This window comes from Rhipicephalus microplus, chromosome 1 (assembly GCF_043290135.1).
Source record: "Rhipicephalus microplus isolate Deutch F79 chromosome 1, USDA_Rmic, whole genome shotgun sequence".
Lineage (NCBI taxonomy): Eukaryota > Metazoa > Arthropoda > Arachnida > Ixodida > Ixodidae > Rhipicephalus > Rhipicephalus microplus.
Genome location: NC_134700.1, coordinates 134929523 through 134948689, shown reverse-complemented (window position 1 = coordinate 134948689; position 19167 = coordinate 134929523). Strand labels below are relative to the sequence as shown.

The window sequence follows — 19167 nt, the reverse complement described above, 5'->3', positions numbered from 1 at the left end:
GCCCTAGCAAGAATAAAAATGCAAGGCAAGCTGGTACCAGCTGGTGGTAATTTTGTTAGTAAAATTTTCAACAAGCCTATGAGCAAGAAATGGTCTCATAATATATTGTTATTTAATACATTTTAGTGGAAAAGTGACATGAAACGCTTAAAAAATTTAAGCGTTACGCAAACAATGAGCAAAGTGCACACTAGGCTCAATGTTTAAAAGAGAGAAAAAAATATGCTCTGGACACTCATCAAGTTGCCTCTAGGTTGTGGCTAGCACTTAGCTAGGGAATGATGATGATTATTTCTAGATTTCTTTAAGTTTGTTGTGACGCTCGAACCAGGCGATGCTTCGTTGTGTTCTTGATTACTCTGCGTGCAGAGTAATTCGAGTTGGACCACTTCTGAGAGAAGAACGCGCATTGACAAGCGCTTGTTGCAACCAAGCAGAAACACAATTTACCATATATATATATATATATATATATATATATAAATATATATATATATATATATATATATATATATATATATATATATATATATATATATATATATATATATATATATATATATATATATATATATATATATATTCACTCAGAAGTAACGAGCTAAATATTGCTTTTTAAATCTCATTTCCATGTGTTTCGTTCAGCACTTTGCTTCTGGCACTAGGATTCATGTACTACAAGCGAAAGTTCTACTTAAGATACTTCGTAAAAAAAAAACACGATAACGGACTTGCATCAATGCTACAGATATGCAACATTTCAAATGTATGCCGCCTTTTTTTTATTATTGCATTCCTTTTTGTAAGTTAAGGAAGTGGCAAGAATGCAGTTATCTGATGATATCGTCACAGAGCACGAATTTGACATATTTTCAGAGTATCGAGGAATTAAAGTATCGAACAGAGTATTGAACAAGTAAAGCCAGTTTCACGCTGTCAAAGCCGTCGAAACTGCGAAGTGCTCCTGGGTCGACCACCGCTGCTGCTCGTGACGGGTGGCCGCTTCCTGAGGCGTATGCGAGGTCGCCCGATTCACGGCTGCGGAAAAAGCACCACACACATAAACGTTTGCTCTTATACCCATACCCTATCTTCTTGTCTCCACCACGCCTGTTTTGAGGGCGCACGTTCCACTCAATGACGCTTAACGCTTAATGTGTCTGCGAAACATCACTTGCGGCCAGTGCCACTCATGTACGAAAAGGAGGAAGGTTGTTATATGAAGCTCACACGAATTTCTTAATCTGTAATACAATGCATAACTTGAAACGACTGTAAGGGGAAGATGGAAGCCTGTAATGCACCACTATTAACAGAAGCACTTTGCTCGAACTAACGTATCGACAAAAGAGCTTGTTTTTTCAAATCTATAAAAGTTACAGCCTTGAAGAAAACAAGTCCTTTTGTCGAAATGTGAGCTCATTCACAGAAGGGTTCACCGATTTTTTAAATTGCAGTTATACTGCCGTGTTGTAAATTGCACTGTGGTGTAAAAGATAACCGCGATTTAAATGTACGTAATATATTCAGACGCAGACGTAGCGCATCTGGATTCTACACATAAGGCCCAAAATTGTCATTCTGAAATGTGCAGTACTCTCTTCCACGTACAGGTTTTATGAATAGACCCCAGATAGTATCTGAATGTAGATACCGGTATATTGTCATACAAACAAATGAATACCTGAATAAGTGAAAACATAAACGGCCAATTTAAAAAAAATGAACAAAAATTTTGAACTGCTTTTTTTTGTTAACTGTTAGATATCCCTCCCGTTTTGCCCGAAATTATTATCATAAGTCGACCTGGAATTTTCTTCTTGATTGTGTGCATTCATGGTTCCGAATGAACCGCACCCAGGAAGACACGAAAGAGCTGCCACCAGGTGAGCACAGTCGATGCCTGTCCGCAAGTCCTGCAAGACGCCATCAGCAAAATGGAGGACTCGATGAATTCCGCGCAAGCACTGCTTTGCAGAGACAACAAAACACTGCTTAGAAGTCAGTATAACCCCATCTCATCTCCGCTAGAGTGCTGTTGGGCTTCCGCCTTTTCTCGCTTGTAAATTCGTGGTCTTTTCAAAGTAGGCATACTTTTAAATTTGCACAGCAGGTAGCCCATGGGCAGAGATATGGTGCGCCAGCGGGAAACCTGCTTGTGCAAACTTTCGGAGACAATGCATAGCACGATATAGTTGTGTTTTCTGACGCGAGATATTTTAATTTGTCTATGCTTTTTCAACAGAGTCTGTTATTAATGACACTTGTGAGTCTCGTCGTTCACTGCACTGTCGCATCTAGTACCACGCATCGGGTAACGTTTTACGAAAACAAACATTAATTCATTGAAACAATGATGATTGTTTATTCAGAAAGAAAGAGTCGAAAAAGCAACTTTGGTCATTTAGACGTGTTTTACTTTTTATTTCAATCTTCAAGATTAAAAGAACGTAAAAGGAACGCCTTGTCCCATGTGATCAGAGGCGTAAAAATCAGGGGTAACACACGAAGCCCGTGCCCTCGATCCATACCAAAATATTTTTCGTTGAGGGGGGGGGGGACTGGCGTACAGGGATGAAATTGACGATATGAGGACGGTGTCACTCCTCTTAAGTAAAAAAGGTGCCTTCTCGCCCCCCCCCCCCAAAAAAACGCAGTTCTGCCTTCGCCCCTACGTATATATATATATATATATATATATATATATATATATATATATATATATATATATATATATATATATATATATATATATATATATATATATATATATATATAGCATCGAACGCGTAATTCGAAGGTCGTAGGTTCGATTCCTGCTCACAGTTGGTAATTTTTTCATCCACTTTTCTTTCTTCTTATTTACATTCCATTGATCTTAATAACTTCCCCTGTACATTCCTTGGCATTACTGTCTGTTATATCTCATTAATATTGTGTTACAAAACACGGAAAAACGAGCCCTTAGGTATACACTTCTTTCCCTTATATATATATATATATATATATATATATATATATATATATATATATATATATATATATATATCAGTACACGTGCGTAGTGAAGATGAGTTTTATTGCATAAGTGTTAAAGAGGTCATTTTTGTTGGTTAATTAAATCAAAGATGTCATGCTTATACATCAGTATCACCGATATTCAAGGTTATTAAATAGGTTGTAGTAAGTTCATTTTTACATTTTGATTTCTACAACTTTGGTAAAGTTTTAAGAAGAAACGCTAATAGCAATTTTATGTTTCAAGGTGACACCACTTTGATTGAGTCACGCACAACGCCTATCTTTCGACGGGATACTCATTAAGTTTCAGTCAACTTAACTTGCACTAGAATGATAGGCCAAAGTGCAGCATTAAGTGTAACGATTAAATAGCAGCTTGTGTAATGGACAAGGAAATATTACTCTCTGTCAAAGCGTAAATATGTTTTCTCAGCCAGAACATCATCGCCAGAACATCATCGACGCGCTTATTAACAAGAGCTTGTTGATTAACATCCTAATTCTTGCCCCGCGTCTGTGGTCTAGTGGCTAAGGTACTCGGCTGCTGACCCGCATCTCGAAGGATCGATTCCGGCTGTGGCGGCTACACTATTGATGGAGGCGAAAATGTTGTAGGCCTGTGTGCTCAGATTAGGGTGCACGTTAGAGAACCACGGGTGGTCGAACTTGTTGCAGCCATCTACAACGGCGTCTCTCATAATCATATGGTGGTTTTGAAACGTTAAACAATACGTATCAATCAACTAGAAAGTTGTATTGGAGATCTCATTACACTATACCTGATTTTTGTAAAGCGCAGAAACTGCAGGTCGTTAGCGATATTCATGTCCGTATGTTAATGCTGATACCAAATATCAACGTGCCCTATGCGCGAATATAGCCACAGCACATTTGCATAAGAGTAGAACTACCGGCTACAAGGAATTGACGAAATATAAATTAAGGCAGCAAAAGTGTGACCGCCTCAATGAAGTTGTTGAGGATAGCGAAATAGGCGAGTAGACAGCTTATTCTTACTGAGCGATGTCTCTTGCTGATCAGTTTCTTTTTTTTTTTTGAAAATATAAAAACACTCGGGAAAATATTTCGACTCTCTGTAAGGGCAGTCATGTGGTTGTCCCCAAGTATTATGCTTTGCAGAAAAGTAAAAGGTTGATGCGTTGCATTTTTATTTGTTATTTTATTTTTTTGTGAATAGCCTCAAAGAAACACCCAGATCTAAGCACCCAACACCACACGCATAGGCAAAGCGATTCACTGGCACAACTATAATGTCTTGTCGCTTTTCACAAAAAAGATCCGACCAGAAAGCGTCTACCATCCAATCTCGTCACTTTCATGTCACGTGCAATAATCTGATCGGATGTAAAAGAGTGGTCAGGTTTGTCACGCTTGGAACAGCGAGTTTCGAAAGGGGACTTGAATATCAATGATTATTATCTCTATTGTTGTTCAACAGTCTATATATGGATTGCTGGAAAGTGTGTACATATTGAATCCGCCTGCACTTAAGCTTCTAAATAAACTCATGCCCTCAAGTACATAATCTACAGCTAGTCGTTCAGTTTGTCTTATTTATTCACATCGGTGTCTCTTCAAATAGATCGAAAATATTTCTCCATTGGCTTCCACTTACTGTTGTAAAACAAATTTAGTCTCATAGGACATTTATAAAAAAACATTCGCTATGTAAAAAAACGCTGTATATTATCTGCCATCATCAAGGTTCTAAAAAATTTATTTGGCAAGTTTATTACTTAGCATTTGAGGAAAGAAATATTTTGTCACGATATCATTCAAAGTGCCAAAACGATCGCTGCACAAAGTATCGTGTGGGTAGAGCATTATTTCATCGATATTCCCCTTCGGCTAACTACAACCATATTGTGCAGTGTATCAGAGGGGAATGAATGACAGCAAACTAATCCCCAAAGCGGTACGCGTGTTAAAAGCACTACATCAGTTAGCAGATATTGAATGATTTATGTGTCAATAACACTTCCCTTATTTCTTCTGCAAAAAGACACATTGAGACTTTTTCGCACTTAGTAAAATATTTGAAGTGTAATTATCTATTTCTATAATCTGCGCCTGTCACCCCTTCACTTCAGCGTCCACAAGTTTGATCCCACCATAGACCGTCATAAAATGGTATCCACTATTTAACGCTGCTGTTTTTATCATCTCCTCTAACCATGACGCCACGCAAAACAATTTTCTCTTCCACATATAACATATATAAACCCTCATTCATTCAACTATTCAGATGTGTTCCTATTTTATTGCAAGTCTTCTGCATCAGCGATGCATAAAGGTTGTTCCACTGCGTCTGTCAAAAGAAATTTCCATAAATAAACTCATAAATTTTTTGCACACCCACAAATCTGTTGATTTACTTGTAAGGAACACTATTTCTAAGAAGAGTTGTAAGCCTGCGGTAGATATTTTGTCTTGAAGAAGTCTGTTTATAGTGCGACAAGACGAGCGTTGCTGATCTCAATTTTTTTTTATTTCTTTCTTTTGCAGACGTGCTTGAGAGTTACAAGTTCTGGAACGTAACTAAATTCACAAGATGTGCGACAAACATCAAAGTGGTACACCTTGCGGACTACCTTTTTGCAACCAAAAGGCTGCTAACCGAATGCAAGTAAGCCAAGATTTGTAAATACAAAAATTTTAAAACACTAAAAGTGAATAATTGTCGAGGTGTATAACCCCAGAAGCACAACATGACAAATATATATATATATATATATATATATATATATATATATATATATATATATATATATATATATATATATATATATATATATTTGGTATGAAGATTGATAGGTCTGTTACAACAGATGATTGAAAAGAAGGACACATGTACGAATTGTGGTTTCATTAACGTTTCGGCTTCATATATATATATATATATATATATATATATATATGTGTGTGTGTGTGTGTGTGTGTGTGTGTGTGTGTGTGTGTGTGTTTGTGTGTTCATGAAAAAGTGGTTAACTATCGTTCAGCCTAATCAGGCAATGATAAGTTAATATGCCGTGGGACAAAATTATCGCCATTTTTTATTCTGCGTGATGGTGAAGTTCTTATGCCTGAAACGGAATAGAAAAGGCAATGCTAGGTGGTGGTGGTAAAAAACATTTATTTCAGAAAAAGTCTATTAGAGAGTGCCGACGTGGCCCATCCGCGTGCTAGAGTGGCAAGACCCTATTCCGGGACGCCAGTGGAGCTGGAAGCTGCCCGTGCGCGCTCCACCAAGGAGCGTTGTGCAGCCAAGGTAGAGCAGCCGAGCAGGTGCTTCTCCCAAGCCTCTCTAGTTGGGATAGGAAAAGGGGGTGAGAGAGGGACGGGATTAGCTGGGCACGATGCTACGACGTGATATGTGTCGGCGAGGACATGACAGGTCGAGCAGGTGCCATTGATTCCCGGCAAAAAGTGCCTGGCGACCGCCGGACTGATAAAGGTGTTTGTCTGCAGGCGGCGTAGCAGTCGTTCGTCCGCTTTCTCCAAACCGCGTGCGGGGTTCGGGTAGAGGCGGCGCGAAGCCCGGTAATAAGCCAAAATTTCGCGAAAGCGCGTCAGGTTGGTATTGCGAGATTCCGTCTCGGGACATGGAGGGGCAACGGCCCGGATAGGAGAAACACGGGCAGCGGCATTTGCCGCTTCGTTGTCGGGCAGGCCCGAGTGGCCTGGGGTTCAGACTATACGAACGGGATGAGGGTTAAAGCGCCAAGAGGCTGCCTGTAGCAGGCTAGCGGCCAGCGGGGCAATGGAACCCTGAAGGTACTGAGAACAGGCCGAGCGCGAGTCCGTCAGGATGGTGCACGAGGCAGGGTGAGAGGTGGCCAAAGCTATGGCAACCTCTTCAGCGTGCGTTACTGTGTCTGCTCGATAGGAGAGGCCATCTACGTGTTTGCCCTCTGTAATCACGGCAGCAGTGAGGTGACCCGAGGGGGAGGGACCCGAGACGTCCACGTAGAAAACACCAGGACGATCGGAGTGTCGCGTACGAAGGGCCGCGGCGCGTGCTAGTCTACGGCCAGGATGGAGGTCGAGGTTCATATTACGGGGTAGAGGTTCCACCCATAGCTTTTGATGCCAGAGCTCTGGTACCGGCTGCAGAGGGTCTTGGTCAGATATCGGGTTAAGGCCAAGTCTGTGTAGAAGACGGCGCCCTGAAGGCGTCTGCGACAGTCGATTGATTTGGTTAACGCGATGAGCTTCGCGCATCTCTGCAAAGGTGTTGTGTACCCCCAGAGCCGCGAATCGGCTGTTGGAAGTTGCAATAGGTAGGTCCAGAGCGCGATTGTATACTGAACGAAGAAGGACGTCCAGCTCGTGCTCGTGTCGACGACGCAGGCGAAGGTAAGGCAAGGCGTAGAGGACGTGACTGGTCACAAACGCGTGGGCCAATCGGAGGGACTGAGACCCGCGGAGGCCGCCGCGCTTGGTAGAAACTCGCCGTGTCATGCGGCTCACCTGTTCGCTGGTGCGTCTGAGGCCTGCTATTGTGCCCTTTGGATCCAAGGACGATGTGAGGTGAAGGCCAAGAACCCGAATATTTTGCACTGACGGGACGGGCCCGGACGGAAGAAAACTTTGAGGTGGCGGTAGCGGAGAGACTGAAAGAAGAGCCGATTTAGCTGGAGAGCACTCCAGGCCGCACGAACCTGCGTAGGTGTCCACCAGAAGGGCAGCCTTTTGCAGGCGTTCTTTGATTTGCGCTAAGGAGCCGGTGTTGGTGCAAATTGTGATATCGTCCGCATATAGTTCGTGTTGTATTCCCTCGACCTCGCTTAGAAAAGAGGGGAGGTTCATCATCGCCAGGTTAAAAAGCAGAGGAGACAGGACTGCCCCTTGAGGTGCACCCCGCGTGCCTAAAAAGTACGGGCCGTGTTCGGTAGAATTAAGGCGAATGAAGGCGGTGCGATGTGATAGAAAGGCGCTAATGTAGTTGAAAGTCTTCTGCCCGCAGTTTTTGGTAGACAGGTTAGTGAGTATAGTGCTGTGTTTGACATTGTCGAACGCCCCGCGGAGATCGAGAGCGAGCACGGCTTTATCGTTATGGCGCATAGTAGTCGGCTCTATGATATCGTGTTGAAGCTGGAGCAGGACGTCCTGCGCCGACAGATGCAGGCGAAAGCCAAACATCGTGTCGGCAAAGGTCCTCCTGGCCTCCAAGTAGGCGGAAAGGCGTTCGCAAACCATGGTTTCCATAAGTTTGCCTGCGCAAGACGTAAGTGAGATGGGTCTCAGTGCCTCAATACTAACGGACTTTGCCGATTTGGGAATGAATGTCACGACTGATGTGATCCATTCCGTTGGAAGCGGAGAGCCGTCCCATATCGAATTTATAAGTTGGAGTAGCGAGAGGTGTGCTTGGTCGGGAAGATTTGCCAGAAGCGATCCTGTGATTCCATCGCGTCCAGAGGCCGTGCCCCATCGCATTTTCGTGAGTGCAAATCGTAAATCAGAAAGCGTGTATGGGGCGTCGAGGTCGGTGTTAGGGGCGCCGGAATACGTATATGCTGGGCCTGCGGGATCAATTGTGTAGCAGATGTAGCAGTCACAAAGTTCTCGCGCGAGTTCATCCGTAGTGCCCTGAAAGGCATGCTGAACACGGTGGAGCTGGCGTTGCGTTTCTCCCCTGGTGGTGGAGGGATCGAGAAGGCTTCTAAATAGTTGCCACGCACTCTTAGAGCTCATCTGGTTTGCAGCCTTCGAACAGGTGTCTGCCCAGTTAGCATCGAAAAGTTGTGCAGAGTATGCGGCCGCCTCTGCAGTGAGCGCCTCAATGCGAGCGCGAAGTTTCCGATTAAGTTTGTTGCGTTTCCAGCACCTTATGAGCCCGCGGTGAGCGTGCCAAAGATGTAGGAGGTGTGGATCGATTGCAGGAGTCAAATTAGAGGTTGAAAGGGTGCGAGTGTTCGCTTGTTTCATATGGAGGGCGTATGATGCCCATGCTGCATATTCGGTCGAGGAGAGGACGGCAGGGAACGGTTGCATTCTGAACTGAGTCCAATCGGTGAGACGGGCTTGGCCCCAGTGTTGGCGCATTTTCTGCCGCGGTGTGAACGAAATGCGGAGTAAAAAGTGATCACTGCCTATGGTTTCGCCTAAATTTTCCCATGTAGCATCGCGGATGTGACGGGTGAGGGAGAGGTTGGGGCATGTGTCTCGCGTGACCGAGTTGCCGGAACGTGTGGGTTGTGCCGGATCGGTAAGAAGCGTCAAGCTCAGCGAGAAAATGAGCTCCTTGAGCTCTCTTCCCCGGGCCTTCTCGTAGTGGTAACCCCAGTGAGGGCTGGGGGCATTAAAGTCCCCGACAATCACCAGTGGTTGTCGGGCCGCTATACGCAGCGCCCGATGAAAGAGATGCGCAAACGAAGCCCTCGCTAGGCTAGGGGGACAGTACACGTTTAAGATATGTATTGATGGTTGGCCCCTCCGCTGAGACAGCACTGATATCATGCAGTAGTCGTAAGGAAGATCCAGATCGAGGTCAATCTGTATCGCCGTGTAAGCTTTATGCACGAGGAGGCATGTGGTGGTGCCGCATACATAGGAGCAGTATCCAGAAAGGGATGAAGCAGGGCCAGAATCTTGGAGCGCCAAGACGGCCGGCTGAAAGCCAAGTGAGCTGAGGAAAAGGGAAAGATGTGAACGCTTTCGCCTGTTCCCGAAGCCTCCAGGGTTCTACTGTATGATCTCGAATTTAGAGGCAATGTTTGAACGGGACGTACGACTGGTAGCCATCGTGACTGGCTTAGGTTTTATAATTGGTCCTCCATGTCCCGCTCGGAATCCTCAGAGGCAGGGAGGGGCACGGAGGCCGGATTGTCCGACGGCGGGGAGGTGGTAGCCACCTTACGACGACGCCGTGGAGCTGTACCCTCACTGCTCACCAAGCAGGAGCGAGAACGCGATGCCTTGGGTTGAAACTGAATGATTGCCCAGGCTTGAATAGCCTGGGTAACCTCTACTACTATGCGTTGGACCAAGAAGCTGGTGAGGAGGTGATTAATCGAAGCTTCGACGCGCGTGAGGCGTACCTCTACGTGCGGGGTGCGCTCTTCGCTAGGGAGAGTTTGGTTAGCGGGCAAGAGAACCTGAGGTGCCCAAGGAGCATCAAGATCTTCTGGAGTAGATGTGGCACCGGTTCCGAGTGCTGGAGTAAACATGGTTGCTTGAACCGGCGGTTTAATGGGAGTGGACTTAGCGCGAGGACTAAGCTTGGACGTAGCTGGCGAAGCAGCCTGGACAGAGGAGGCAATACCGGATGGCCTTGCAGTACACTGTTGTTGGGGTTGAAGTCGCTTATTTAAGAGTTCGAGTTGTTTAGTTAAAAGAAAATTTTGCTTTTGAAGTGCCGCAACTTGCTGGCGAAGGGCGGCAAGTTCGGGAGAAGGAGGATCGACAGAAGGGGGTGGAAGAGGCTTAGAAGCAGTTTTCCCTGCCCAACTGCTCACCTGAGGTACCGCCGTTGGTGCTTCGAGCGGTGGGAATGCTTGAGTGTCGGCGTGGAGTGGTGGAGCCGAATGATGCAGGTTGGTGCTGCTGTCTGGCTGTGACGAACATGAGGTGGTCCCTCGAGGAGATGTTGAGGGCTGCTTGCGTTTCCGATATTTTCGATATTTTGCCGTGCGGCCACTGGTCCCAGTCTCATGGGCGCCGTGGCAGAGGAGGTACTTGGGGTGGCAGTCGTGGGCATTGAGACCAGCAGGTGCGGAGGTTCCACATTTGGCACACTAGGTTGGAGCGAGGTGAGGATACTGAGGTGGTCGATGACCGATGGTACCGCACTTGGTGCAAACAGGGACCGTTTTCTTGTAGGTGCGGATATACGTCGCCACGCAGGGGTAGAAGAGGAAGCGGGGTAACTTCGTGCCCTCGAAAGTCACCACCACCGCCACGGAATCTCCGAGTTTGCGGACCGCGAGGATAGTACCTCGTGGCCAATGGAGTTCTGACTTTATCTTCTCCGGGATTTCAGCAGGGTTTATGTTGATGACGCCCTTCCATGTATCCCCTGGTGCCTTGGCGTGGCCCCGAACGGGCAGCTGCTGATCCCCCACTTGCAGCTGGAAGTCCCCAAGGAGTCACTGTTCCATAGGCAAAATGGTGGTGCTACAGACCAAGATGCTTTGTTCCCAGATCGGCCACACTTGAATTTGCGTGGTACTCTGGTCGCCGAGGTAGCTGCGGATGGCGTCGCCTGCGCGATCAGCCGGGACGAATGTGCGTAGCTCGCAGGGAACGCGAGGTTTCACTAGTACGATGTAGTCGTCGCGAGAGAGGTGAGGAGTTTGACGCGGACGCCACTTGTGTTGCTTCGCTGGCTGCGAGGACGGAGCAGAGGTAGGCACACCACCGGAGGGATGGCACGCCGGCGTTCCTTGCAAGGCTGGGGAATGGTGGCCCGCTGTGGCGTCTCGTTGTTGTTGAGACGCAGACTTCGATTTCGCTTGCTTACGTTGCCACAGTCTCACGATGTCGTCGAGGTATTCATCTTCTGATGGCATAGTGTTTACGGAGGATGAAATCTCCATGGACAGCGTTCGGCTTGAGGTAGGATCATAGACCGTAACCACGTTAGCGGCCGCCATCGAGGCCGCTAACGTGGTAGCGAGGCGGCGTTGTAGCCGGGAGTGAAGGACGTTCCTCAAGTTGTCAAAACTGGACCCACCTGGACGAAGGTGTTGTCTAGGCGAAGCGGAGAACTTGGCGGTGACGATAAATCCAAGTTTCAGGGGTACCAAGGTGGATGTCCACAGAAATAGCAGGAAATCTATGGAGGCGATGTGGAGTGCGTCCGTCACCATCGAGCACTCGCAGCGCCCCCCAATGCTAGGTGTGCGAAAGCTGCTATATGTTGTGTGGAAGAAAGTTTAGCAGTATGCTGAGCGCCACCCCTTTATAAAATCGATTGGCCTGCTGAACTCCAAGAAGCTCATTTTTTAATTAGGCATAATGCTTTGCTACATGAATTTTTCCTCTAAAGAACAAGACATGTATTATTTCTTTTGCTTGAATGCCATTTCTGTGTACTTTTCCTTCACTTTTCGGCCATTAACCTTACAAACTATCAATTTAAATGATAATGATGATGTTAGGTGGCTGTTTTCTTTGAAGAGAGTGGTCTTAGATACTGTCACAATAGTGGCCACGATATTAGCGTTGCCTTGCGGCGCCAATGCTTTTAACCGCAATATTCGTGTACAGCGCACGTGACTAAACACCAAAAAGACACCAACATTACGGTCCAGGTACCTTGACGTGGTCTTGCTGATGAAGAAAGCACCAGTTGAATTGACTAAAAAATTTTTTTTTGTTGGACGAATATGTGCCCAGCATAATTTGCAACAGGTATACTATACAACTTATAAATTGCCTTAATACAATAACGACGAGCAAGCAATTGCTTCGATGTAAATGTCACACGTAGCTCCTAGCGCTATTATTGTCTATCGCATCGATGTAACGGTTACGGTTTTCCGTTGCTGATGCGAAGGTGGTCAATTCAATTCAGGCTGCGGCGCTCACATTTAGATGAAGGCGAAAATATAGAAGCCCGTGTACGATGAAGATCACCAGATTGTCAAAACTTCTGGAGCCCTTCGACGTTACGTTCCTCATATTTATATCGAAATTTCGCATATCAAATACCAGCTATGATCGTTGAATCTTCTTATGAATATTGGTAGCCTATAGGTGGTCATCTCGTTATTTTTCAAATGGACTCATTGACCCTGCACTGAACGAGCGTATGCTTATTTTAATTCATCGGACAGTTCCCAGATACCGAAAGTCACAGCATATCTACGGAGTGAATGATGATGAGAGGGGCGAAGCGTCCGTCCATTCATACGCCCCTTTCCCGGCCCACTCGTGCTTCAGTCCGTCCATTCGCTGTTGTTTCCGTCCGTCCATGCGGCCTTGACTGCGTCTGCGTGTCCATCCGTTCGTGAGCCCGGATGGATGGACAGATGGACGCACAGACGGATGGACTCATTGACGAAAGCACAGATGGACACAAGGCAGAATTGAAGCAGGTACGGGCGGACAAGAGCACAATCCGACACAAGGACGGACACACGGACGGACAGACAGACAGACGAATGGAAGCACAAACGTAACGATAGATGGACGGAAGCATGGACGCATGGACAGACGGCTCCAAGCATGGGCAGATGAAAGGACGGGCGACAGGACAGACGTACGGACATTTCAACACAAGAATAGTCTGACGGGTGCTCCGCCCCTCTCGCCATCACTCACTCCGTGTACATGCCGTGAAAACCTCTAGCGTAATCTAGTTATATTACTTCCTAGGGCATATACACCAATAACCATCTATTGAGAACGGCATTGACTAGAGATCACTACATACGGAGGAAGGAACGACACACGGCCAGAGGAGTTTCGCCTATGAAACTTTCTGCTGCATTCGAGTGTGATCTGAGCGCATCATGCACAAAGTTCAAACGTTGACAGTTTGAGCCTAAAAGAACAAAAATACGGGACTTAGTGCTCCTGTCTATGTGAAGAAACATCATAACTAGGCTTGAAATATAATATAGAAGTGATAAACTCAACACAAATGTTCAAATACTATTATATTATAAAAAAATAAATTCCTATGTTTGTTATACCACGTATAAAAGCGCATATTCTTAGATCTTACGTTGGCCGAGCGGTAGTCCAGCGTACTGGTCGGCACATTGGACTAACATGCTGGTCACGCAATACTACAATCTGCCGATGCAGCGAAGCTCTTTTTATGGCCCAAAGTACGCACTGCTTTCTAATTGTTAAACTAGCTTTACTGCGATGCAGTTAGCCCAACTAATTGCTGCTGGCCAATTCTGCAAGAAGCATGTTAAAGCGTGGTTTGCTCACGGTATGGCGCGAAAAATGAAGACTAAACTCTCTTGGTAGAAACACGTATAATACGCAAACCCCAAAACATGTGCTATGAGGACCTGTCTCGCACTCGAACCACGCCGCATGCAAGTGCCACCATTGGCGGTGCGAATGTGCAGCAAACGGAGAAGCTTGTTGGGATATAAATATGGCCTATTGGCGAACAAGTTTTTCACTGAACTCACGTTTGTGTTCTTGCGTCCAGATCCAAATGTGGTCGCCGGGGTGGTGCCCTATGCAACTTGGTCGAAGGCTGTATAGCGAAGGCTGTCGGCTGTTTACTGGTCCCCGATGCGCAGACGGGCAAATTGTCTGCCCTTTTGTGTTCGCTGAAGATTGGTTCCAGGAATGGAATTGTCCTCGTCGTTGGTGGTCGGCCGATTGACGTCAAGCGTCGGTATACCGAGCTCTTCCTCTAAACAAGTTTGAAAGACATTATGTGCGTTGTTTCCCGTGTTGCAAGCGAAGGTAATATACAGACTTTGAGCTGAAGTGTGCAGACCACACGATAGCCTGGCTGAAGGCATAGGTGCGCAATCTGGCGACAAGACGCCTGCTGCAGCGCGCATGCGCATCCCGTCGTATCAGTTGGCCTTTCACGTCGTTCTCGCTGACGCACTTGTAGCCCAAACGACAACTTGGTGTCACTGTTTTCGTTCCAACAAATTTGTGCAATTATTTCTTTTTCTTTTTGTTTTTCACGTAGCGGCTTGAACGGCGCCAATTCCAGCCCCGGGATCACGTCGTGTTTACACTGGTTTATTAGCAAAACTAAGGGTAGCCAGCATCCGAAAACAAAAAAATTGAGTTCTCTCAGCTCAGCTTGCTTTTGTTACGCTGCAGTGAGGTGACGCCTTGGCACAGACCTGGTGTCTGCAGCATGGTTTGCGCCCAGGTTGGCGTTAGCCAGCATTAATGCCGGAGTACAGAGCCAGCAGCGAATCTTGCTACCTCACAGCCACGGAACAGAAGAGGGTGGTGAAAGCAGATGTTTTTAAATATACCTGTGTGTTTACGGACAGAGGGTTCTGCGTCCGCAGATGATGACCAAGTACAGCATCGTGTAGGAACTCACAGGTGCACTTCGGTAGGCAATAATGTGCCCGCTCTCCTGGTAGGCATGCGGAGTCCGGCACAACATGGTCAATGGCATACAACAGAGCCATCATCGCCCGACTTTGAAGGCAAGACTGAGTATTGCCGTGACCGTGACCATTGCCAAGACTGAGCATTACCGTGCTGATTGGGCGAGTTTGTGCATGATAAAATGATATTCCTTTAGCGCAGCTCAGTTTGAGCATGAAAGAAAGATATTATGCAGTCAAAAAGGGCAAAAAACAAAGAACATTGTGAGCGTTATTTTTTTTTTGAACTCCAATTTCCAACTTTTGTTTATTGCGTACCCTTACAACACACTATACAGCTCTTTCCACGTGACGCCACACACATGACAAAACCGTACACGTGTGGCACAGCGCACCATCAAGGAAACATATTTGAGATTTCATTTAAGGTTAACAATTCTATACCAATGCTTCACAGCACGCGCTCCAGAAAATTGAGCTTTTTCCGAGATAAGGCTCCAGACGGCGCACATTTTGCGAAAGCGTTCGCCTCAATAATTTCCCATGTCAACTGGTTACGATTGCGGCCCAAGATGACACCATGACCAAAGAATGGAATGCATCCACTCGTCTTACAATGCAGAGCCAAGAAACCACCAGAAGAAAGCTTATTTTTTTTACGGTGCACAAGGGCTTGCGCAAGCGGTCATTAACACACCTACCAGTCTGCCCAATGTAAACCGCGCCACACGATAGCAGGAACATATGTGCAGCAGCTAAGGCACATTCAACAAACAGTTGCACTCTTCTTTCCCCAGGTGGGTTGCACCTCTTCCTTGGGGTTCGTAAACTTTCACAGATGGATTAGTTTGTCCAGAGCAGAGAACACCACGTGGACATTTTCTCTTAGTGCTATCTTTTTCAAATGGTGTGACATCTGTTGTACGTATGTGCTGCCTCTGCAAGGCAGCACATACATGTCTGCCAGAGGCATTGGTTTTACCTATGGTGGCTCATGGCTAAGTTCTCTGGATGTTTCTACCTTCTAAAAAACCACCACTAGAGAAAGACAGAAAAACTTTGGCAGGACTGCCCGCAGGCAGCGTGGCCTTGTGCAAGGCTGACAAAAGCGACGCTCAGTCACGGGTATACATACTCGGCTACAGGAGGAAAACGAAGTTAGATAATACAACAGCCTGTCCTAAAATGGGCATTTTCTCTTTGTCCGGTCCTTCTACAGTATGTATATACAGTTGTATATGTATATAATTGTGTGCGTGCCTGTTTACACGTCCACACGCTAAAATAGACATGTTGTCAAAAGCACCCATTGTTATTAAGAAGTAATTTTTTGCAATGTTAGGGTTCTGAAGCACATTCCTATATTTTTGCCGAGACATCCTTAATATTACTATGTCCTTATGATTCCCATATATTGATAATAATTCGGTTTAAGAGTTGAATATTGACAGAGTTTTATTTTTTTATTTTAACGCATCAAGCAAAAAACTATGTTCTGAATCATTATGTGGATTTAGTAACGTAATGACTGGGGCTTGCCATGGTTTTGCATATGCGCTGTTTTAAATCAATATAGACGAAGATGATGCAAAGTGTTAGCGTCTTCTTCTTCAATTGTTTTAAAACCATGCGTATTGAAGATTTCGACTGTTAATTTAGATATTTTTGGGTTCACGCTTTACCGTGCAGTATAACCGACAGGTCCCACTACCAAGAGAACAGTTTTTCCCTGTCCTTCCTCTTTCAATCCTCCTGCTTTTTTCATCACGTGTGATTCTTAACGTTCATTTTAATGATGCCGCAAAACCCTGCTCCCATATGCCTGAGGTGGCTCAGTATTTTTAATGCAGTAGTGTGTCTCTTAATATGAACGTCATCCATACCAGTTTGACAAGCGAGAATGGTCGCATGCACAAACCTATACAAAAATGTTCCAAAACAACAAAAATAGGCAAATCTTGAAACTTTTCGAAGTCAGAGTGACGCGCCCTTTAAAATTATTGAAAATATCTTATAATAAAAGCAAATTAACGAGACAACAATATATACTGATATGATCGTTTGAACTATACTTATTTCGATGGATTTCGCCGTGTTAGCTCGCATGCCTCGAAGAATGTTTTCTTGGCCAATTTCAATTGCTTTGGGAAAACCTATGCCATCTCAGGTGGCAAGCTCAGGGACGTTTTTCATCTGAAGAGAAGCCACACACTTGAAGGGGTATGCAATGCCCTCTCTTAATGAATGACTACATATGAAGTCTGAATAATAGGCGCCAGAATTGCGAAGCTGCTTGGAACGCAGACGTGTTAGCCACTACGATGCGAAGAAAACACGTCTTCGCGTGACGCATTAACAGGAAGAGCGTATAGTGAATTCTGCTTGACATGCAGAATCTGAGACCCCTTCTTCTATTCCGTACAACTTTGTTTGCAAACACCGAAAGAAACTTGAAAAGCTTGCCTCGTGTTGTGATCCATGAGTTCGCTATGTTTAGCGTGTTTAGAAGTTGCGCATTTGGTCATTTTGTTATTTGCAGAAAACTGAAAACCAAGGTGGTTCACTGCCTCCAAGAGAGCTACTCTTTCATACCCGAGGCTCCGACTAAGCCGGATGTGGCTGGAGCCACCAAAGTACTGGAGGCTTTCCTAGACCGAATGCAGTGCGTAGGCGCCCGGAGCCTGTCGGGCGCCGTCAACAGCGATGAAAATAACAACCCGCTTACCGACAACAGCGACGAGCCGGAAGACCGACCCGACGCTGGTGGGACTAAAACCAGCGGCTTTGTGAAACTCACCGAATCTGGGGTATTGAAAGGCGGAGCTATTTCCTTTCATATCCAAGGGCTGGCTGCGGTCGCGTTGCTCTCGATTAACATTATTTTTGTATTGCTTTTATTGTAAGGTGGGTTCTTTAGAACGTTGGAAGTATGCATGAAATATTCTTTCCATATACCGAAGACACCGGCTAGGGTATATTTTTATTGCGAAGTAATATATTTTAGTACAAATGATAAAAATGACAAGCAACATAACTCGACTGAGGACTGTATTTTGTATGATGTTTTCGCAGGCTTACACTTATATCAAAATAAACATACATATCCCGCGTGTTTTGTGTTTTCTCGCTTTTGCTTTCGGAACTCCTACCATGCCTTTCGTCTTCGCCAGGCAGCACCTTCGTGTCGGAATTTTTTAGCTGTGTTGCCGCTTCTGCATGACAACCAGATTTAGTCACGCTTACGTGTGCTTTCTTTATATGGAATGTGAAAGAAGTACAAATTCGAAATATAAAAAAAGAAACTTCAAAGAGAGCCTTTGCTTTTGTTGTCACGTTGAAACTAAACGTGTAAATGACGCTTCCAATTTACTTGACCTGACAGCATTCTGCTGCTTTACTTGGTCAAAAAAAACTTGCGTGCCCTGAATGTCTACTTCACCTGCCATTTAGGCATTAAGGCAATAAAAACTTTGTTTACTTTGTAAATGACAACAGTCTTACGTTTTATACGTGTATCGAAAAACAGCAGCTACCTCGAGCAAAAATTTGTGTCATGAAGCCCAAGTTATGCGAGATTTAGTGTACAGAGCGTCAGGCTCCTGGAATGTACGGAGACAGCGGGCATGGTCGGACCAGATCAAACAGCACACATTTATTGAACTGATTTTAGAACGACGATATCGTCGACCGAACTCTTATACATCACTTGTTTTAGACACGCAAAGGCATCTCTATACAATTTAAAGAACAATCAACAACATAAAAAACACAAGGCTGTGTCACCAACGCTCGCCTCCCCACGAGGGCCCACAGCAGGTGGCCCGTGGGGCCATGCAACGGGCATCCACCGCGAGAGACAATCTTTCGCGTCAACTGCCACACGCCGAAGAGGACTGCTCATATCTCAGCCACCGCCATTCAGGCCTGCCAACAGGCGTCACTGCCGGCGCTACGCACTTTCCATGATGGTGATATTGGTGACAAACGCTCGCGAGCACAATGCCACCCTCCGCTCGACAGTTGTCACCCCTGAGTGCGGCTTCTGCGCGAGACATTTGCGCTGCAAAGCGCAAACAACGTTACAGGAGGTATTGGCACCCTAACAGATATAATGCGCAATGATTTG

At 45.6% G+C, this 19167-nt stretch overlaps 1 protein-coding gene across 6 annotated transcripts in view; it reads left to right on the top strand.

Moving 5' to 3' along the window:
* LOC119178357 (uncharacterized) overlaps window positions 1-19167 on the top strand; it is a 63337-nt gene that overhangs the window by 21074 nt on the left and 23096 nt on the right. For 5 of the 6 annotated variants that reach the window (XM_075887400.1, XM_075887399.1, XM_037429552.2 and 2 more), the window contains 3 exons: window positions 1862-2001; window positions 5548-5668; window positions 17581-18151. In XM_075887400.1, coding sequence (XP_075743515.1) covers window positions 1862-2001; window positions 5548-5668; window positions 17581-17944 — 625 coding nt within the window. In that variant the 3' untranslated portion in view covers window positions 17945-18151. Of the gene's footprint in view, window positions 1-1861; window positions 2002-5547; window positions 5669-17580; window positions 18152-19167 lie in introns of those variants that run through there. The other variant, XM_075887401.1, reaches the window with a different exon arrangement.